The following is a 23,968-nucleotide window of genomic DNA, read 5'->3' as shown; positions in this document are numbered from 1 at the left end:
ATCATTATTATTATTATTGGTGGGAAATTATAACAGAGGAATATATTTGCCGTTTTAATATCAAGAACACTTCCGCGTTTTTGTGTGTATACAGGAATGTTAAAGATATTGAGGAAAATGAGGTTGACGTGACGTGATTGAATTAGGGAATCCGTGTGTCCACCACGGGAGAGGACCCTAATAGACTTTACATTGGCATTGTTTTCATCACGTAATGGGTTGAAATTACGTGCTGCCACCACGGAATACGGTGTTAAGAGGTCGTGGTCATTTCACGTATTTCTGTGAGATCAGGTTGGTTCAGACGCAAATTAACTTCATCTCTGTTGTCTCTTTGCTGAGCTTCCCTCATCAGTCTTGATTTACTCAGCCAATCAGAGTCTTCATTGACACACACACACACACACGCATGCACACGCATGCACACACACACACACACACACACACACAGCGAGACACCAACATTGAATGACCCAGTCGATAAAAACACAATATGGAGCTTAGTGGGAATCAGTCAACAACAAGGAAGCTCACAGTCGGAGGTTTCACGCCCATCAGATAGGTGTGTGTGTGTGTGTGTGTGTGTGTGTGTGTTGGTGTAGTCTCGCCACCAGACAAACAGAGATCTCCGCCTTCTGATAGTCTGGGGACATTTCTTTCTAAAGTGTGTTTAACACACCGGCGAAAACGGCCGGCAACAAAGCAACGCCTCTTGCCTTTTTGAAAAGGACATGCCTTCTCAGAAATGTGCGCTCCTCCTTTTCACGTCTGCAAGGAAACAAACACACAGAGAGCTTGAAAATGGATGCCGAGAGATTTAACTCCGTTTTATCAAACGTGTGCCCATCCGTAAAGAAAATATTTTTTCCAGCGGATGTCTTAGTTACAACATGATTGAGCTAACTGGAGTAGCTTCATGTCGTATCCGACAAAGGGAGGCTTTAACAGATGACGTCCTGATGTTAGCTTTGCTGCTGCTGTTAGCTGTCCCTGTCAGCTGCAGCCACTGATGCTTTCTAGACATCGTGATTTCCCAAAACTGAATAAATACCACACATAGCAACACAAAACTGCTTTGCTAGCTCAATCATGTTGTAACTAAGATATCCGCTGGAAAAGATATTTTTTTCACGGACTGTTTAATGAGTTATTACCTATTACAGACACCGCTAACGGCTAACAGTGCTAACAGCTAACGGTTAGCCCAGCTAAACGTGCACACAGAAATAGTAATGTTTGTTCAATCATTGTGTTTATAGACTTTACAAACATCGGATTAGTCCAAACGGTGATACAGTGATGTAAAAAATGTGATATATAGGCTATATATATAGCTAAAAGCTCTGCTGGTTTTCTACCCGGAAGTATTTGTAAACAACAAGGCGATTCCCTCTATAGTCCGGCCGGACGGATGAGTCATGGCCTTGTAAAAGATTATGTTTGTTTCTTTTAGTTGGCGAGAATGTGTCGCCGCAAACGCGACAAACATCCACTAACTTTGACGGCGTTTTCTGCGAGCACGGCTGAGCCATTTTGTACCGCTACACGTGTTTCTAGTGGGACTATGTTTACAAGCACAAGAGTTCAGCGAGCCACCGAAGGACCGCCCTGCAGATTTACTATTGGTTCTGCAACGTAGGGAGTTTTTTTAAACTCTGAAATTGTATCCGCCCATCTAAACACAAAATCAGGGAGAAAGTCATCAGTCTTTAGTTAAGCAAAGCGTCTAAAGACTGACTTGTGAGTCTAGTGTTGGTGTGCATGCATATGTGTGTGTGGGGGGGGGGGGGGGGCAGTTACTTATAAATAATATGTATATAAATAAATTGGTGTGATGCTGAGAGAATGTAAAGCTCAAACAACCGTCACTGCACAGAAGTGCTGGGTGGATGAATACACTGTTCACTAAGAAATAGTTCAAGCACATCATGCCATCTTAAACCACATACTGTTGTTCATATTCATCTCGGGGCTAGCTAGTAGCTCAGTCCATAGGGACTTGGGTTGGGAACCGGAGGGTCGCCTGTTCGAGTCCCCGTCCGGACCAAAATATGGAGCGTGGACTGGTAGCTGGAGAGGTGCCAGTTCACCTCCTGGGCACTGCCGAGGTGCCCCTGAGCAAGGCACCGAACCCCCCAACCGCTCAGAGCTCAGTGGGCAGCCCACTCTGACATCTCTCCACTTAGTGCATGTATAGGTCCTGTTTGTGCATGTGTGTGTTCGGACCTGTGTGTAATTGACAAACAGAGTGAAAAATTGAATTTCCCCTCAGGGATTAATAAAGTATATAAAATTTTAAAAAAAAATCAATCAATCAGTAACTTATTTGTCACATGGAATCATACAAAGTACAGCTCTAGTGAAATGTGATCCATCAGCTCCTTTAACTTGTAATCCATGGTTTTTGGTTTAACTGATTTAACTGTCGCTTCTTCCTGAACATGGGCAGGGCACCTGGACAGTGTGTAGCAGTGATCCACAGCAGGAACAGGAAGGCACCTAACATTCCCACTGTCACACCAGTCCTTATTCATCGTGAAGCTCATGCCTCCTTTCCCTGTCTCCCACAGTCCTCTGCTCTGTCAGATCAGCATATAAAGGAGTAGTCTTCTTGTTAAATGGTGCTGTGCAGAATTTATTTCAGTGAATCAAGGGATATTACACCGTATATCTTGTTTGAAACTGATGCAGCACAGAGGTCGTCCAGTTTATTTTCCAACACCTGTACAATAGCTAGCAGGATGCTAGTCCACCGGATGCCCATTTCCTCTCCATCTTCCATGTTGTTTAGTGATCTTTACATTTGAAAACCTTGACCTGGCTAGCCAGCAGCTAGCTAGCAGTAGATGGCAGGAGGAAAGTTTACAGACTGGTGAGTTGATATCCTTATCCTGATGATAACCTGCAGCCACACGTGGCTACTGTCCAACACCAACCACAGAAAGCACCACCAAGACTAGCAAAAATAGACATAAGAGCCTACATTTGGCACAAAGTTGGCATGGAACCATCCACGCCTCATGACGTATACGCCTCCACGCTGATGACAGCCGTGGCTGGAGGCATTATGGTTTCGGGTTGTCTGTCTAGCCCCTTCTTCTGAAAGCAATATTTCAATTAAACCTGCTCACTAAATTTGGCACAAATGTCCACTTGAGCTCAACAATGAACTGATTAGAACTTAGTGGTCAAAAGTCACAGGTCACAGGTATCAATCATATTCTCCTGAAAGCAATATCTCAAGAACACCTAGAGAGAATTTCCTCTAATTTGGCACAAATGTTTTCTTGGACCAGAGACCATTAATAAACTGAGATGGCCCACTTTAAATTTTTTTCCCTTATCTGTGTCAGGTGGGTTTTGCCACTGCCCCGCCCTTTTAGGAAAGTTGCAGTCCTGAGTGTGTTCATTCTAATGGGAAAAGTGAACTTGAGTACACATTTTGACAGATTCTTTCACTCCATAGTAACTGGAGCAAATACTGGACCCAGTTTTCACAAGCCACATATCCTCTAGCATTCTGATAGTAAAATGGCATTATCCAGAAAGACAAAGAACTTTGTTTGAGACACGCGTCTGTCTCAGTAACCTGCTCTCAAGAGATCTGGCAACACAGAATCTCTGCTGTCTGTGGTGCTGAACTGTTGCTCTAGTTTTGCTGCAGTGTTTCTTTGCTTAACGATACTTATTGCTATTATTTAAATGCTTTTGGAGGGGGTAAATAAAACGATAGACTGATATGATCTTGTACTGGGCTGATGTCCGATATTAAGATAGCAGTTTCCCCCCTGCTTCCAGCCTTTGTGGTAAGCTAGACTAACCCTGTCCTGACTCCAGCTATCCCAAAACCTTTGAGACAGCTGTCACTTTCCATACACTATAAAGAGCTCTTAAATTTGATAGGATAGGATGAAAACATATTTTACACAGTTTTAAATGTAAATTTGTGATGAAGTACCCCAAAGAGAACATTTTACACACACTTAAACACTCCTCTGCGAACAGCCAGAACTAGGGTGACCATATTTTGATTTCCAAAAAAGAGGACACTCGCCCTGGCCACGAGATAGCCTACTTAAATGATACTAGCAGTTTACTCAAAGATGCCTTATAATTTTAATATATTTAAAGTTTATATGTATGGATAGAAAATTCAGTTATATTACAAAATAATATCTCTCAAAGACAGAAATTTAGATAGGCTTCTCAGAGGTTACTCAACTTGCTTTTATTATGCCTAAAATAAACTTTTTACAAGTTTCAATTGTACAAAAATAAATATAAATGTAAAATAAATGTAAAATCTCTGGAATGAAATAATGATAGAAATAATGTCTCTTCTGTATTAGAAAAATCAACTTGTAAAATAATAGCTATCTTTTCAAGTCTTACTGGACAAATAAATAAATAAATAATATGAAATAATGTTTTAAATAATACCTCTTCTGTATTAGAAAATCCAACTTTGAGCTCCCCGGCACCTTTATGAGACACAGAATCATATGTGCCAGCTTTGCACACGGTGCACTCAGCCTCCCATATATCCCGGGAATTTTTTCTGCAGTTCATCTGTGAAGCTGCACTTGTGCTTTGGCATCTTAGAATAATGCTGCGCCGCCGGTGTCTGCTGCTTCCTCGTTGTGAGTGTTGGAGATCCGCCGATAAGGCAGCCTCTCGGGGATTATGCACACACACACACACACACACACACAAGGAAAACCGGACATTATCATCAATTTATAAACACCCCTCGGACGCCCCGGACAGGACGTGAAAAGTGGACATGTCCGGGCAAAAGAGGACGTTTGGTCAGCCTAGCCAGAACAAAACCATTATGAAGTTAGGTGTATGTCTACCTGAATGCATTTAATGCTTTGTCCCTTCGCTCCCATTATGTGCATCTGGATAATGTAGAGACTAAATGGCAGCTTTTAAGCCCAAACTAAGTCTGCTGCAGGTGTGTGGGGGGATTGCACACATAGAAGTTCATGCACACACACACACACACACACACACACACACACACGCACGCACACACACTTCTCAGTCGGACAGATAATAACATGAATATTGTGTGTCCCTGTCCAAATGTCCTGTGCAATGTGCGTATGGGTATGTGCAATGATGTCTGTTCTGTTCTGTATGTTGGTCAAACTGCTGTGGTGCTGTGGAAAAGAACTTCCCCTCTGGGGACAATAAAGTTTAAAGTCTAAAAAAAAAAAAAGTCTTAAATGTTCTGATAAGGACGCTGTTGGTGCCACTTAAAGAGAGTTAGGCCTGTGTGCTGGTTATCATCACCATGGCAATATTGTATTCATCACATTTCATGTCAGTTGTTCATCGCATATGGAAACACATTTGACACATTATAGAAGCATGTCATTTATGAAATGTGAGACTTAATTTAAATTTCATGATGATATCATACGTACAACACTTTATCATTTTACACATATGGTGTGTGGTTTTCACACACTTGATTTTAGACCAGTTAAAAGGGAGAGTTTGGATTTTTTCAAGTGGTGTTGTATGAGGTATTTACCCACCGTTGGTGTATTGCATACAGCAGAGGTTAGTCAGCACGCCCCCAGTTTGAAGAGTCAGCAGGAGTACTGACAGAAGCTAAGCAATGTACAGCAAAACATATTTTAGACACCTAAAAACACAATATGCTACATTTAAAATATTTTCACTGCCTCACCTTACTGTCAGCAGGGATTTTTGACAGGGAACTGAAGCCCTACTGCTCTCTTCAAAGCCAGACTCCACTGAGACAAACAGTGATTTAACCTTGTTGGACACATTGCTGCTGGTCTGCTGATGCCTCCATCAGTTAGTTTGTGTGATTGTGTGACTTTGGTGTTTTAAAGGGTCAGTTCAGATTCACCAAAGCTACCCAATAACACAAACTGTTACGCTGTAATGTTAAGGCAAGGCAACTTTATCTATGAAGCGCAGACTACGCAATATCAGCTTGATTATAGTCCAATGCGGCTTCGTGTGTTGGCTTAGATCGTGAATTACTAATGTCATATGCAATAATCTATTGTTTTATCTCGTGTAGTGTGTCATAGTAGATGACAACTGACACCACGTCTGGGACGCCTCACAATGTCCTGACAGAAAGTCTAGCATGTTTGATTTTCTTTTTGTCTTCCACGTCACAGCCGTCATTTTGACCAATAGAAACACAGAGCTATCTGCTGCCATGGACAACGGTATGGCAACAACACCCAAGCCTTTTGGATATTTCATGTAGGGACGTTACCACACAGAGTAAAAAGGAAAAATGATGGCGTCAAACAGCAGAGGCATTTTCTCAACCTGGTGAGTACTGCCATTAGCATCAGGCTAGCAATGAATGTTATTTCTTCACAATGGAGCATATGAAGGAATAAAATTCACAGAAAGTGTCTGGGCCTTTACTCACCACAACTGCAGACGGTACCAGCTTGATTTGAAACAGACTACATTAGACAACATATTCATTTGGCCTGAACGATATATCTTTTAAGCATCGCCATCGCAATGCACACGTGTGAAATATTTACATCGCAGGGCTTGCGATGTGGCTTGCCCTAATTAAGTTAAGCATGCATGTTTAAATTGCCAAGTGATGCGGATAAAACTCGCTTCCGTTTTAATGACTGACCAACAAAATGTGTCTAATTTAGTGGAATAAAGAATAAATGGCCTATTCAAGTGCTGGAATTTGTTATTTACGTGACAACGCCTGAACGCAACACAGGCTCCGCTATTTGACTGTGTGCACAGTGCTGTGCTGTGGGTTCGGGCCTGGCTCGGTTATAAATGTCTTGGACTTGGGAAAATATGTCCCAAGCCGCGCTCTAGTGTGCTCACCTGTGTGTGTGTGTGTGTGCGTGTGTGTGTGTGTGCGCGCGTGCATCGGGGCCTAACTCCGCCGTGCGCGATACAGAGAGCAGAGGAGAATTGTGAAGGCGCGACCATGTAGAGACAGAAATGACAAGCCGTTGTGTAAACAATATAAGTCATCACGTTATAAGGTGAAACATTTCACCGTATAACACGATAAATAGTATAATAGTATATGTATATGTTATAGTTTCTAAAGAGCTAAGACGGAAAAAAAAAAAATCAGCAGCGTGGTGCGCCGCTGCTAGTTGCATATAGGAGAAACACTGAAAGAGATGGTGGTTTCACTGAACAAATGCCTATTTTCAGCACATTTTATGCTGTTGCATTCAAAGCAATATCAGCCTAATAATTCCAGAATGATTCATTCTCACCAAGTAGAGCTACTGAAGTCATCTGGTGGAAAATAATGCATCCTTAAAAAAATATATAAATCGCACTATATATTGCTGGGGGCAAAAAATTCCCAATGTCAATTTTTCCCAATATCGTGCAGCCCTAATATCATATCATACAATGTCCCAAATTTATGAACGGTCCAGTTTGTGCCAAAGTGCACTCCAACACGAGTATTTCTGATTGCACCACTCGTACCATCTTCCTCCATTGTCTAAAACAAGCCAACACAACTAGCTAATGTCTGTGGAGAACTGTTTTGCCTCCAGCTAAGCCCTGCCCACCAAAAGAACGCCATACTGTTTACTAACAGTAAAAGGGTCTGTAACTGTCTGAGAGACAGTTTTTACAGAGATTTCATTAAAATGTTTGTTTTATATTTTTCAGTAATAATTCAATCAATGTTTGAATTCATACAGTCATTAAAATGTGTTAAAATGTAATAAATAAGATGTTTAAAAGGGTAACTTTAATTTAAAACTGGACTTAAATACACTACCTCAAAAATAATTTTTGGTTAAAAAATCTGATGCTTTTGAATGCAAGTTTTATTTTGATGTTGAGTGTCACAGACCAAATGAACAGAGTTTAGTGAAGGGCACACATGATGCATTATGGGTCAGGAAACAATAGGCAGCAGAGAGAGAGAGACAACATGCCTGCAGAGAAAAGAGCCAAATGTGGCTGCAGAGGAATAGAGTACTACGGCCTAAATTATCAATATTCTGCATGGTTCAAGAGGCGCACACGGTAATGTACCTTTAATTGTGTCATATTTGTGCATAATATTGTTGAAATGCCTTTTGTATATACTTTTGATATTTTCTGTTGCTGTGTTCACGGACTGGGATCTGTCTATTGACAGATGTTAGCATGATAGACTTAATTGTTTGGGCCTGTCGAATTACAGACACTTGCTAAAGAGATTTTACAAAATGACTGACAGATGTATATTTTGACTTATTGGTTTTATGTGTTTTATTTTTTGTAGTTTTCACGGTGTCTGATGAAATCATAAAAAGACATCTGTATGATGTGTGGCCATTATTTATTGGATCGGTGCAGTTACAGGGTCTATATTTTGGGAGATCCGGTGTAGTCAGGGAATATCTGAGCCAAGACTTCCTCTCTATCAACAGATATTTGCGTATGAATGCTGATCATTTAAAAATAAGAGCAAAGTTGTCTTCAGATGGTAGCCTATGGGTTCCAAGATTGCATTTTGACCAATACGTTCTGCCTACTTTGCTCTCCACATGGACTTTACCTGCTGCTCAAACATGATTGGTCAAAACTACTTTGGACTACAAACCATACCAAAATACCAATACCAAAGATACCGCCTCCAAACTCTCTTTCCGTTGCCTACAGATTCTGCATTCATATAAAGAAATATGTTAATGGAGTTGATGGAACTGGTCTGTTCCTGTTGGCTGGTCTTTAGAGTGTACCATTACCAATTCAGTAATCACTTTGGTTGGCACAGATTTTAGGTTGAGGTCTCACATTTTAACATATCCTCACAGAACGGTTCCTGTGATATCCTACAAATGAGTGAATGACATTATGTACTTAACGTAAAGTTACGGAGGTTAGATTTTTGTAAATAAAGTCACTGTGGTTGGGTTTAAGAAAAGAAACATGGTGACGATGTACGTTGAAATGACTCAAAGTTACACGGTTACGAACACGCATACCCGAGGGAAAGTCCTGTGTTTTGTGACCCGTCCACCACCTCAGCCTGCCTCATGAAAGACCGCTCTGAACTCCTTCCTTCTTTACTCCTGTCAGCTCATTGCTCAGGTGATGGCAGCCTTCCATAATATTTGGGTTATATATGAATTATTGGCTCATCATTACGTGGGATATGTATGAATTTGGGTGCATTACTTTTCATGGGTAAATGTACAAACAGCATTAAAAAACCCTGCACATTTTAATACATGTATGTTTGAAGGCATGGGTTGCTTGATTGACCAGGTGTGTTACCTCGTTAGCGATAGATGTGTCCTCATGCCCGTCCGTGCACAGCATCCGAGAGGTGTCCGCCCTGTTTCCTTAAGTCACATTTTTAGGTTTCAATAACTGGCAAAAACGGCAGTGAGCAATAAACACAAACTTCCGGTTTCAAAATGTTCCTGAAGACAGTTGAAAGTGACAACAAAGCCAGTTTGGCTGAGTATGTGGTTTACTCACAGTTTCTTCTGGTTCAGTTTTGGCAGCTCAATATGTGCTCTTTTCAAACATGTTTGGCATCCAGAGATGGAGAAGCAAACAGTTTCACAGTACTGAAAAATCCTCTGCTGCTGAGCCCATCTGGCGGATCACTTTTCAATCACACGGTGAAACACATTTACAAATATCAAAACATGCTGACAACTAAGCCAAGAATACCGCCATGAAAAGGTTGAAGGAATACTCCATTGACATTACTAAGGGAGTGTTAAGTGGCGCTTCCCTTCCCATTATCATCATCATTATCATCATCATTATCACCACACAAGGCCTAATGTGGAGTTTAATGGCTCTAACACACCAACCGTCCTCCAATGGGAACATAATGAGTTCCCAGTAAGGTTAACTGGGTGAAGTGAGATTAACTTTCAAACAACTTTTAATTCCTCAGAATAACAGAAAACTGATATTTCTGAGGCCTCCCGAATGCCTCCTCTGTCCTTGAGTAAGCAGCAAATGTTTAGCTGCAGTAATTACACACCTGACAATCACCTGCAGGATGATCTCTGTCTGAGCACAGACATCCTCTCAAGGTTTCCTCCTGTTCTTTCCTCTTAATGAGACGTTACCTTGATCGTGTGATGGTGTTCATTTACTGTTAGATGATGTGAGCGCTGTGAAGACCTTTGACATTAATATACCACACTGTCAGCAAACACCTGCCCTGCTGAAGTGTCCTTGGGCTTGACGATGTGAGAAAAAGATGCCTTGATGATATTAAAATATCTCTTATCTGTGTGTGCGACAAGACCTTTGATAAAAATCTGTCCTCACCCAGCAGCTACAGATCGAATCCTGGAGGACATCTGAACCTACCCACAGAAACAGATCATCACATCACATGTCTGCAGTAACAAAATGCTCAAAAGGGCACGCGACTTCACAATGCATTGTGTGTAACCAGCACCATTTTTACGGGCAAATTGTTTTGTTTACATTGCGTTGCGCCGGGAGAGAGACGTGAAGCGAGAGATTTAAATGGACCGGGCAAAGGAAAAGTGTGTCGGACGGTACCGAGACAAGCTGGAGCCTGTTCCAAAGGCTCGGTACCTTGACAAAATCCAGAAAATAGGTGGAGTGGATCCGTATGAGCACGGAGACTGGACTCAGAATTTAAAAGCCCTGCCGCCGTTGACTGAAGCAGAACTTGTCCTCTATCTCGTCAACGGTATAAGTTATTATACAGGCGACAAATTTAGGAATGCCAAATCTTTAAGGGCTCATGGGCAAGCAAACTTTGGGTGGGTGCAGGACCTCCGAATTTTACGCCTTAAAGAGAAGACCATCGTCATTTCAGAGGTATGTAAACTTTACAAGCCTCACTGTGTCCCACCTCCGTGTGGTGCTGCCTGTTTGCTTGCTCAGGTTTTGACTAACATATCTTGGTGTCTGCTGGACCAATTTATTTCAAACAAAAAATATTTTGAAGCCTGAAATCCACTCTGCATTTATGTGGTAAATATGTATGGGCTTCGGGGCGTCGGTGGCTTAGTGATAGAGCAGGCGCCCCATGTACAAGGTTGTTGCCACAGTGGCCCGGGTTCGACTCCAGCCTGTGGCCCTTTGCTGCATGTCTCTCTCTCCCTCTCTCTCTCCCCCTTTCACACTTCACTATCCTATCAATTAAAGGCAGAAAAATGCCCTAAAAAATATCTTTAAAAAAAAAAATGTATGGGCTTCTCGGTTATTTATTTCAGAATTAGGGCATTTTCACACCATAAACCTCTAACTCTCCATCATTATACATGGTCGGGCACAACATGGAGTTTATCTTTATTCTTAACTTTCACTTCTTAACCACAATTTAGGACAAGTTTACTCCTGTGGAGACAACTGAGAAACAATGTTTTTAGTGACATTAAGATGTGTACTTTTTTTTTCTTTTTTTAAAAATGGGATTAAAAGTCCTGACTGCACAGCTGTGTTAGATTTGTCCCTAGTTCTATTTCAGTTTTTGCTATCAAAATATAGCCCATCGATCTTCTTCCCGTAGCGATCATGAGAACGATTGTGACAGTTAATGACACAGCAAGTCTGCACCATTTTCAAACGATACAGTTACTTTTAAAATGCTAAAACAACAACAATAGAACACAAGCGTAGCGAAACGTAAACAACTTTCCAATTGCCCGCAAAGCCCACAATGCATTGCGGTTTTTCCACCTCCGCTACGTCACCCTTTTGAGCCCTATAAAACTTTTTATTCTAATTAGTACTTACTAACTTGACCAAACATTTGCAGAATGTTTGGGTTTGACACTATCTGGAGGTGGAGGGGAAAGAATGAAATTTGCTAAACCTGCCTGAATGGTGCTAATGGTATTATAACAGAATATTTCCCCTCGGTAACGGACGTGCTGCTCGGTTGGGAAGCAGTGGTGCTCCTGTGTAGAGTGTTAAAGACACGGCAATAGTTGTGGAGAAAAATGTTTCAGCAGATTGTTGGTGTTCATACCAGTCGCCAGAGGAACTTTTCTGTTTCCATTGTGAAAAGTTGTGGATGCTACCAAAAGGAACCGTCCCCATTTTTCATCACCCCTCTGTTGGGGTACCTAGCACGCTTATCTGACACTAAAGAGTGGAGTCAGAAACACTTCTTGGTCAATAGAGTCACTCTTGCTCAGGGCTGAGTTGTAGCTTGTTTTGAATCTTATGTAACCACTGTTCATACTTTGCCAAGTTTTAGCTATATTAGTAAACAGTAATATAAACTAAATGGATGATTTGCTGCCGCTTGAAGCAGCTGTAGACTGAGAAAAAATAATTTAATTCACTGGGCCGACTGCCGGCAATTTTTAAGGAGAAACCTTTACTTGTAATGTTACTCAGTGCATGAGTTATTGTCATGAATCAATTTACACACCTTAAATGTCATTATGACAACTTTGACCATTCCATTTGTTTTCATTGTCATTTGTCAGTGACACACACTGGCAGAGCTTTATTCCATTGGCTCTGGCAACACTGCCTAAGAGGGACTAAATGCACAAACCCGCCGATTTTAAATACCCCATGGAGAGAGACTCTCACTGCAGCCTGTTCTATTTTGTTGTGAAAATGTCGGCACGCAGCCTCGTTCTGTGGACGATAAACAAGGTGCAGACTTCCATCTGTGTCCCCAGTGATGAAGAAATACAGCAAGTGCTGGACGGAGCAGTGAGTGACAACAGCCCCGTCTATATTTAAGAGTACTGTCTGCAGTGGAAACACTAGACAGACCTGGGGTCTAAGTGCATGTCCACAGGGATTACTTTTGGTTCTAAAGGTACTATAGACCTTTTTAGGGGCGTCACAGTGATGTCAGTTTCCTATCTGGAGATAAAGCTACCTCTCCACCACAGGGCTATAGGCTACATAGAAGTCTAAAAATAGGTCTTGTTGTGTTATTGGGAGCCAAAATAGAGTCATGGCTCAAAACCAGCCGCCACTGCCCGGAAACAAAAACAAAGACAACTACGGTTATATGTGATAAGACGAAAGGACTAGAAGGAGGAGATTCTTTAAAAATGCTCACATGTTCAGCGCACACCTCATATCAGGTTAGGGAAAAAGTATTTCCTGTTGTAGGGATTAATAACACACAATAACGTGTGGTATTATTACAATTAGCTGGCTAGTTACAAAACAAGCCGGCCGAAATCTGAAGGGCTCGTTTAAAGATATATTTTCTAATATAGGGAGCTCTCAAAACATTGACTTGATTGTCTAATTTCACACTTGATGGGTGGGCAGGCACCCCAGATACCCAAATATGTGTATAAAAACACTGAAAAAGTAATTTTTCCATAATATGTCCCCTTTAAGGGTTATCATGTCCACCTCATCAGAAACTGGGGAGGTATTTAAAAGGAATATTGAATTTCTCCACAACGCGAACTTTTTAGCATGTTAGCTTACATTACAACATTAGCTGTGATAGCAAAACAAACTGGAGGAAACCATTCAATTGTCATCCCCCTTTGTATGACTGGTATAGTAATCAACCACAAATATTCCTGTGACATCATCTATCGTCTGCGAGAGCATACGGGTCAGCCTGGTCCCGTTGGTCAGTGTTTACTTATTCAAGTAACACTTGCGGGCCCGGAGAGTGAGTGACATGGTGCATTCGTAAATTCAGTCTGACACTCTACACCAAAATGAGAGCCCTTTTGGTCGAAGAAACGTAGCATTATAATTCTACATAAATTAACCAACCAACCAAATTAACCAAGTTAACCCACATTCACTCCGCTCGGCACTCTGCTGCTCCGTCTCAGACTGAGTGCAATCTGCTACCCAGAGAGTGCGGTGCTCTGGATAACTGAACCAACCCTATCTCACAGAAATACGTGAAATGACCACGACCTCTTAACACCGCATTCCGTGATGGCAGCATGTAATGGGTTAAAATTACGTGCCGGTACCACGGAAACAATGCCAATGTTAAGTCAATTAGGATCCTTTGTTGTGCTGAACACATGAATTCCCTGGTTCAACACAACATCAGCGTCGTTTTCCTCAGTTTCTGTATACACACAAAAACATGAAAGTGCAAATATATATATTTTTTTACTCTTTTATAATTTCCCCTCAATAATAATAATAATAATAACATGATAGTTTGGCTGTACTAGATATTTGATATATTCAGTAGATATATCTTTTTATAACCCTATTTTACAACTCTACTTTACAAGCTGGAAGAACTACCATCCCAAAAACGCCGTTTCTAGAGTACTAGCTAAAATATTTGAAATTAAACAACATCCTTACTTTTTCTTAACATAGTTCATCTAGGTGCAGTGTAATGTCTAGTTCGACTTTACTAGATATTTGATATATTCAGTAGATATATATATTTTTTTACGACCCTATTTAGAACCCAACTTTGCAAATCAGAAGAACTACAACTATGTTGCTGATATGTATCAAACTGCATGGCGCGGTCCCAGGGAATTGTTGTGTTTTTTGGAAGTTGTTAATACTGAATTGAGAGTACACTGTGGACTTTAAGGGGATGTAATCAGACTTTAAATATCTAACTTTTAAATGGGTGAAAATTAATTTTAACCATATTTTACCCATATCTGACAGCACCCCCAGTTGTTGACTACACTCACATGATAGTTGAGGTCAAGAGCTCTCTGTAACAGTTGGTCCCATGTCTGTACCCCCTTTTATTGCTGAGTTATAAGCTGTCAAACATGCATCAAGGTCAAGGTTCAAAGGTCAGTATTTTAAAGCAGGAGCCATGTAGAATCTTCATACTGGCATATGTTACTCTCCAGGTTGAGACCTTTCCAGTGATGTATTTGGTTTAGCTCTACGACAAAGTTTTGATTTTTTCATTTTTCGGACACAGTTTCAGAGAGCACTTTGAAGGCCCAGTGTATAAAATGATTTTTCTTTTGTTTGTTTGCTTGTTTTTTCTTTTTTACTGTAAGTCCTCTTCAGAGAATACAATACTACTAAAAAGTAAACCAATAACAATAATGAAATAAGCAAAAATAATATTAAAATTATATTGAAGTTTTTGGGGCGTTGGTAGCGTAGTGGATAGTGCTGGCGCCCCATGTACTGAGGCGATGCCTCGCTGCAGCGGTCGCAGGTTCGACTTCCAGTGTAACAACTGGGCATAGCTTATCACAGCTTTACAGGCTAAGCAAGACTGTTTGACTTGTTGTATGTGATATGATGCTGTTTACTGAGTTATTGTTGTGATAGATTGCAGTTAGTCATTGATTAGTTGGCTTCGCCAAAGCTAAGTGTTTAGTTTGCTAATACTGTTCCCTAACAGATTCTTGCACACAACTAAACAATCTCTGCACTAATCCAGACCGTTTGCAACACACGTCACTTTGACATAGACTCATTAATAAATAGGCTTTCAACAGAGCTACACCCAAACAGGCATCTCGAAGTTCCCGCTTCTTTTCCTTTGTCTTTGTCCTGACCACACGGTCAGACAAATGCCTCAACTGGAAGCCAGCCTTGATTCGGCCATTTTGGTAGTTCTCTGTTGTCAGCCATTTTGTTTTGTAGGCCAAACGCCTCCTTGATCACCACACCCGCCTTTGTCTTTTCTCTTCTTTCTCTCTCACACACACACACACAACACACATATACACACCAAGCTTGTATATAGTTAGTTAGAATTTGTGTGTTTTGGTTTGCTTTGCTAATTTGTGAATAAATATAATTCTTTGGAATCATGCCTGCTGTCTGTTTAATGTTGCACAAGAGTGAATGAATAGTCAACCTCTGCTGCGTCAAGAACTCCGAAATCCTTCAGGCGTTTCTGTTAATTCTGGTTGTTGTCATTAATTTAATTATTAATCAAACTCCAAATTAATAGTTTAGCCTATTTTATGAGACTGATATCTTTAACTGGCTATCATTTTTCCCTTTACGGGAATGGAGCCCCACGAGGTGATTTAATGTTAATTAAGTCACATTATTTAACATAATTATTAATTATTAATAATAATTATTAATTATTTCCGATAGCCAATTTAACTCCAACATATTTGGTGCCACCGTGTGAATTAAATATATGTTGATTCCCAACAGTAGTAATATATGTTATGTATTACATATTTTAAAGCATTGCTCCATAGTGCTACAAGTGGTCATAAATTCAACAGGGAAACTTTAACCCTTCAAATACTCTGGATGAACCAATCATTTGTGAAACTGCCACTGAGAAGCTCACTGAAGGAAATTACATTTTTGATACCAAAGAAACAGTTTTTGGTTCACTAATTTTTTTTTATTTTATTTTATATAAAAAATTTAAAAAAAAATAATAATAATTAGTGAACCAAAAACTGTTTCTTTGGTATCAAAAATGTAATTTCCTTCAGTGAGCTTCTCAGTTAATTTGATTTGTTTGATTATCTCTACAAACACTCAGCCATGATGTTGGAAGAGACAAGGAAAGAAACTGTGATAATGTAAACTAAGCCCCGCCCACATAGTTTGATAGACAGATGACCTCTGGGAGGTGCAGTGTCCACACACACACATGTGAGGAGCACCAGGAGATGATATTAAAATAGAAGAAGCAACAGTGTGGTGAGGAGGAGTGGAGCAGCTTGTTGGTTCACCTGCTGCAGAGAAACAGCTTCATTCTTATTCAATACACACACCCTGACACGCACTCTGACACACAGTGTGTCAGGTGTGTGTGTGTGTGTGTGTGTGTGTGTGTGTGTGTGTGTCAGGTGTGAGTTGTCTGACCTTTAAAGTGAGGGGATAGTGTGTGTTACCAACATTTTCAGTGGCGAAGTGAAAAAGTCAGACTTGACAAGGTCTCTCCTTTTTCCACACTCTCCTGCCACGCACGCACGCACACACACACACACACACACACACACACACATTCTCTTTCATTTTCATTTCTAACATGTCTCTCTCTCCCTTAATCCATGTCTGTCATTTTTCTCTCTCTCCTTCATCTCGTTGTCATTTCTTCTCTGTCTCGCTCTCGCTGCTCTAGCCGCTCTAGCCGCTCTCTGTGTGTGTCACTGCCGTCTGCCGTCATGTGAATACCAATGGATCTTGTGGAGAATGAGTGGGCGAGAGAACAGCAGAGAGTGAGACACAGAGAAAGAGAGCATGCTAATAGGGCAGAAGTTTCTGGAGCTTGACTTTAGTGTGTGGAGCATTGGCCTCCTTGGCCTTAAAGTCACAGTTCACTTCTAACAGAATGTGTTTCTGCATGTGTACGATGTTATGCGACCTTCAGTCTTTGTTTTGTACCTGTGAAGTCCAACAGAAAGACGTGTCAGTGACAACAACTCAAACACAACAAGTTGGAGTTCATGGAGAGTTGGAGGAGATGAGCAGTTTAATTTAGAAAATGACTTCCTGTGGTTGTGTAGATACAACACAGGTATCAGTGAAAAAATTCATCAAAACCAAGTCTTGCAGCTTCTGACAACAACTGAGTATGGGTGTTTGCTGATAACTATGGCTGAGTGTCTGTCCTCCTTAGACACTGCGTCCTTGTGTGGGGACATTACATTTTGGGTTTACTGGACCTTAGACTTCATTCTGCTTTACTTAGACCTGTTGTCCTCGTTCGTGGACACTTTTTTGTGCCATCTAGTGGTAGTAAGAGCACAACAATCCATCTTGTTTAATGTATAAACAAGATGGCAGCCAGTTGTATTTTAATATGGCAACAATGGTAACAAGCTAAAACGCTGTTTAAAAAAGTACTTGTTTTAGGACATTAGGACTTTATTATCATCTTTATGGACATTGGGACTTAATTATCGTCTTGTTTGAGGACATTGGGACTTTATTATTGTCTCGATTGAGGACATTGCGACTTAATCATCATTGACAGTGTTAAGGTTTTATACTTATTGGGTCCTACTGATCTCAAATAGCTAGGAGAAATTAAAAATGCATACCAAACAAAAGTTCAGGTCTCAGGAAGCTATACAGCATTTGCAAAATTTACAGATTGCACCATACAGAAAGGCGCTGGTGACTTGAATGTCACTGCTTTTTAGGCAACCAATCATATATTTGAAGTGGGACTAGTCACCATTGTCACCAAGAAAAGAAAGTTTGAGAAGTTTGTTCTGGCTGTATCTGTCTGTCCTGAACTGTATGATATGTCACACAGAAACTATCACAACAAAGATAAACTGCTGCTTTGTTAGCCTAAAATATGCTTGGAAGTGGGCTCATTCTAAGGGTGATTTCACACCTAATCTGCTTGGTTCAGTTAAAATGAACTCAGGTCTGTTTGCATGGTTAATACGGTTCCTTTGGGCCAGTATGAAAGTTGTCAATTGAACCCTGGTGCAGACCAAACAACCACACAGAGACCACTCGAAAAAGTGGGTCTTGGTCCGCTTCCAAAGGAACTCTGGTGCGGTTAGTCTGTGGTGTGAAAGAAAATGAACCAACCACAGGATTTTATCATAGCACATATGATTTTAGCATGATAAATCAATAAAGTCAGTGTGAACAGAAAATGAACCAAAACTGAAATGCAACAATGTATCATTTTTTCCCTCTGGTGCAAATCAAATTACCTCAACTGTGTGAAAACACCCTACCAGTAGTTCTCATCATATTTTTGCACCCACATCCTCCATAGAGCTTGGATCAGGCCCAAAAAATCAGGCCCACAGTAGCCGTATTGGACTCAAGCCTGATAAAAATACTGAATTTCAAAATTAATACTGAAACGATTTTACTGTTAAGGGCTGACATGTTTATGTCAAGAGTCTGTCATTAGCTCTGCAACTTATGCACGACAAGTTTGGCAGAACAGGTGGTGCATCTCTGTCTCCGTGTGTGCACCAAGCGCCACACAGATGATGATTACTGCTATTTTTTCCTGACATTTTTAATAATGTTTTTCAGTTTTTTTCAGTTTATCAACATTTTTCGGATAGGTACTTTGTTTTGTTTTGGACATTTTAATAATATATTTTGGACATTTCATCAGCATTTTCATTTGGTCATTTTATGAACATTGTTCGGACATATTAATAACTTCCTGGACATTTTTTTGACATTTTATTAACATTTTATTAATATTTTTCAGACATTTTATCACAATTTTTTGGACAATTTCTTGAATGGTTTTTCAGACTTTTTAATATTTTTTTGGGATATTTTCATAATAGCATTGACTAGCTCATCCATACAAAGTATGTGCATAAGCATCCACCAGCTGGTGCTTATGATGAAAAAAACAATGTCAAACAAATAGATAGTAACCCCAGTAGATAATAAAAACCAAAGGGGTAATGCTAATCTGTCATACAACAGTGGTTAGAGTGGTGTAATGTTGTAAAAATTGTGTTGTCATAGATACAAAACCTGCACACAGCATTTCATCAGTCAGTTTTAAGCACTCCCCAGTGTCCTGCCAGAGAGAAATGCTAAATGGACACATATAGGCCTACCTGAGTCCAGGTGAGGCTGACTCGTCTTGCTGCAGCTCAGTGTCCTCTAGTTCATCCAAACCCCTCACCTCAGTTCATTTTAGGATTATTATACATTGTCCATCACTCTCTTGTCACATGCGTCTCTACAAAAGTGTTCCTCACTATCAGCAGTTCGTCATGACTTTTAGTCATTTTGGATGAAAGTTGACCATCACAGTTTATTCTTGAACTTGGGAACTCCAGAACCGGATCTTTCAATCACATCACATTACCTGCATTACCAGATCAGTCTGTTTTGCTTCAGATTGGCCTTCGATCATTTACATCACAGCAAGTCCATGAGTTTGGAAATCGATCAGCATGCCGTCAGCATGAGGGATTGTACTCATTTGGTTTTCTACTGAATCTGGTTTTAATGGTTCATTTGTTGATTTTCTGAGACAGGAAGTACTTCTGTACTGATTTTGGTTAATGAAGAAAAAAGAGAGGAAAGCAGGATAAATAAGGAGAGATGGAGCAAAGTATAAAAGAACATAAGGCACAGACAGATAAAGGAAGATAAGAACTGAAGGAAAGCAGAGAGAGTTTAAGAATACTGTAAGTTTTTCGACTGACAGAAAACAGAAAGTGGTGACAGAAAAGTGAGACAAGACTTCACCCAAAAGATTTCACCCTTGATTTCAGAAACTTTTACAATTGAGAGTGACAGCAGAGAGAAAGAGGAACTCTCACACTGACAAAGAACACTGAGAGAAACAAAGAGATGGAGAGAGAAGGGCAGAGAATGAAACATTTCCATGTCGAGCTGTAATTAGCATAATATTTTTCTCTGTATGTCTCCATCATCCTATTTATAACTGTCTGAGTGAAGGACAGAGATGAAAGTGTGGAAATAACGAACATGAAATCATCTCCTGTTAAACGCAGGGGTGTGTGTGTGTGTGTGTGTGTGTGTGTGTGTGTGTGTGTGTGTGTGTGTGAATCCTGGCTGGACGTGTAATGACTACTTGCTCTATTTCAACAGCATGTTGCATAAAAGACAAATTTGTTCCATGGTGTCTTGTATCAAAGCGAAGCCTTGGAGGCCTCGAGGCGATGCTGGCTTTGAGGTTAGAGGCAGTTGCCAGTTCGAGTCCCGGACAGGCGAGGAGTGGGGAATAAAACCCCCGGACAGTCAACAGTGCAGGGCATGAAATTAGCTTTTTGTTTCTGGGGGTATTTTTGGCCCTTTGATCAGCTTTCTGGAACAGGCTGCTCTTTCTGAGTGATTTAACTGAACTATGAAATAATAATATAGCACCCAACGCTTAAAGGTGGCTGCAGAAAGTTAGTTGTTTAAATTATGGATTCTAATACCAATTTGTTTTTTTTTAATAAATAATCCACCAACAACCAACACAGACAGTATATTTCATTTTACCTGATGAAATAAAGTTTGAAATGAAATGTTATAAAATCGCCCCAGATTCTCAATAAACGGTTCAAAGCATGTTGTAAAAGGTGTAAAATGCACTTTGAGTGTCAGCAGGTAAATCATGCTGTCACTCTCAGGTCTCAAAGGCTGCCAGGCGTGAGTGTGTCGCTGTGAATGTGAAGCAGGGCGGTGGTAATGAAAAGAGCTCCTGCGATGCTCAATCAAGCCTTCAGGATAAAACTGAGGTTAACACAAGCAAAAGCTACCTGAAAGTCACAGCTTTCATCTGTTAAAGTGGCTAATGACACGCACCAACTGCTGACTGCTGCTTTCGAGTGCTGTCAGAAACAAACTAAAGTGTGAATGCAGCAAACACACAAACACAACAAAGAGGAGCCTGTGCTGAAGTGTTCAGCTGCTGCTCCGATAGATGCTACTTCAAGAAAAACCATAGACTGTATATGAATCAGTATCTTTGTTTCTCATGTTAAATGTAAGTCGTTGCAGTATTTGCAGTTAGGGTCTCTATAAGTTCTTTTTTTGTTGTTTTTTTATGCGAGTCTTCTTGGTGATCTTTTAAAGCTGCACTTTTTGTCCACTTGTTTTCAGCAGAAACAACAGTGAAAACGAGGTTTGACATATATCATCTTATAAGAAAACTCGTTAGCAATCAGTTGCTTATTTCCATATTATGCAGTTACAGGGCAGCACAATGATTGCCGGCTGTCGCTCAGAGGTAGAGCGGGTTGTCCACCAATCAGAAGATCAGTGGTTCGATCCCTGGCTCCTGTGTGCATGTCGAAGTATCCTTGAGCAAGATACTGAACCCAAAATTGCTCCCGATGATGCTTCCATCAGTGTTAAAAGAGATTTGAGTGGTCGGATGACTAGAAAGGCACTATACAAATGCAGGTCCATTTACCATTCATTAGCAGTTTATGTCTGAGGGAAATAAAAAAAATCTGTCTCTTTAGCTGCTAAATGCTCCGTTGTGTTCACCAGGCAGTCTCTAACTCTTGGCGGTGAGCAATAAACCCAAACTCCAAGCTGTGAGAGTGCCAGAACAGTGTGAACAGCTCACTGTACTACAGACATGTGATGATAGCCAATATTCTGTTAGCATTCATTGGCCATTTAGTAATACTAATCAGGTGGCAACAAAAATCATTTGACTCACAAAATTATCTTTCAACTTCAGCTTGAAACACACAATACAGATACATATGAAGATTAGTATATACATATGTACTAACAGGAAAATATACGCAAAAAATTGATAACATATATGTATATATACATAACATGTGTGAGGGTTAAACATGAATAGACATACAGCCTGTAATATAACATGCAACAAATACTATGACAAATAATTGTTCAAATAAATTGCATACGTACATAAAATGTTGTATATGATCATTGACCAAAAATGTCTACACTTTTCAAAATTTATTCACTTTTCAAAAGTGACATAACTTTTTAAAAATTCGTTGACACAAAGGAAGTGAAGTATGTGTCATGTCTGTGAGAAGATGGTGATCAAGTTAACAAAGTTTAAACTGATTCTTTCTTAGAATGCAACATCAGCAGCATCCGTGTATCAAAATATTGATTACTGCAGCATAATCTACCCATCGAATGTGTGTGTGTGTGTGTGTGTGTGTGTGCGTGTGCTTATGTACGTGTGCGTGCGTGTGTGCATGTGTGTGAACGCTGTTGGACAGACTGATGAGTCATTGTGTCTGAGAAGCTTTGATGTCGTATCTGGACTTGACAAGGTGAATGCTGCCAAACAATAAGCTCTTTCATCTCTTCTCTCCTTCATACCTCCATCCTTTCTCCCGTCCTCATTACTCTTCCTCCTCCTCCCGTTATCATCTCTCCATCCTTTTGTCATCCTCTCCCCCTCCTCCTCCACCCCCAGTCTTTCTCTCAGATGCAGTCATAGTCCTTTCCTCTTCTTTTCTTCTCCTCCTCCTGTCTTCCCTCCTTCCTTTCTCCTTCTTTCTTCTCAGATATTACCCTCTTCACCTCCTCCATCATCCTGTTTTCTCACCTGTGAACCACCTCTTTCTCATTAAGTTCAATCCTCATCCCTGTCTCTCTCTTCCTTTCTTCCTTCCTCCGCCCTCTCACCTTGCTCTCACCTCTCCTCCCTCTTTTCCTCCTTCTTGCATCCTCATCTATGTCATCAACGTCCTTTATGTAGAAGTCACACTCGTCCGGCTGTAGACTTTTCCACCCACAGAGAAAGCTGTAGTTTGTCATTTGATTTGATCTTTTGTACCAGCTTCATCACCCGAAGCCTTGACGATATGTTGGTCACATGGATGGATATAATGACTCCTTCCCCTTGGCAGTAGTGAAAAAGATGTAATAATAACCCTTTTTCCTCTCCACTTGTGTCTTCCAGGTGTTCGTCGTCTTCCTGAGATGGACCAGCGTGCAAGTGCTAATGTCCACTACACCCTGCTGATTGCCTGTGTGCTGGTGGCCTTCTTCCTGGGTGCCATCTTGTCAGGTTTCCTGGTGTCATGTTACTGCAGCCGCAGCGCCGCTCAGCGGGCGAGGAGGCTGGGAAAAGACCCTGAGGCGTCGCTGCCACACGCCTTATCCCTGCGATCCCTGGCCAAGCTCAACGGACTGTTGGATGGACACCCGAAGGTGGGTAGACTCTTTGGACAGGGAAGATGTATGAGGAAATAATGTATTAGCATAAACTAATCCACGGTGTGTGCAGGAATCCTGACATTAAATTTAGGATCTTTTTTAAAGACCCTTTTCATACGCTTTTAGGGCTAATTGCCACTTCAAATTCTAATGGTTACATCAGCAACACACGTAAACTTACATTTACTATATGATTATGTAAGATAGCAAAACTAAACAGTCTTACTTTGTGATAACTCCCAAGAGGTCACATAAATTCTACAACCAATATTGGACCAGAAAAATTTAAACTTTGATAAAAGGTAATTTATGAAACTTTGGTGAGCTTCAAGGGGGTGATGTCATGTAGGGGTTCCCTCTCAACAAATACTCATCATTGCATGTGCACATAAATATACTATCAACACCAGGGACCAGATGTATAAACATGCCAATGCAGAAAATCCATGCATACAACATT

At 40.6% G+C, this 23,968-nt stretch overlaps 1 protein-coding gene across 1 annotated transcript in view; it reads left to right on the top strand.

Annotated features, from left to right (window-relative positions):
- Positions 1–23,968, top strand: part of LOC126383460 (semaphorin-6D-like) — a 481,075-nt gene that overhangs the window by 442,877 nt on the left and 14,230 nt on the right. Inside the window, exon 21 of the mRNA XM_050033965.1 lies at positions 23,252–23,502. Coding sequence (XP_049889922.1) covers positions 23,252–23,502 — 251 coding nt within the window. The remainder of the gene's footprint in view (positions 1–23,251; positions 23,503–23,968) is intronic.

This window comes from Epinephelus moara, chromosome 22 (genome assembly GCF_006386435.1).
Source record: "Epinephelus moara isolate mb chromosome 22, YSFRI_EMoa_1.0, whole genome shotgun sequence".
Lineage (NCBI taxonomy): Eukaryota > Metazoa > Chordata > Actinopteri > Perciformes > Serranidae > Epinephelus > Epinephelus moara.
The sequence above is the reverse complement of the archived record's forward strand: the minus strand, read 5'-3'. Positions and strand labels throughout refer to the sequence as shown.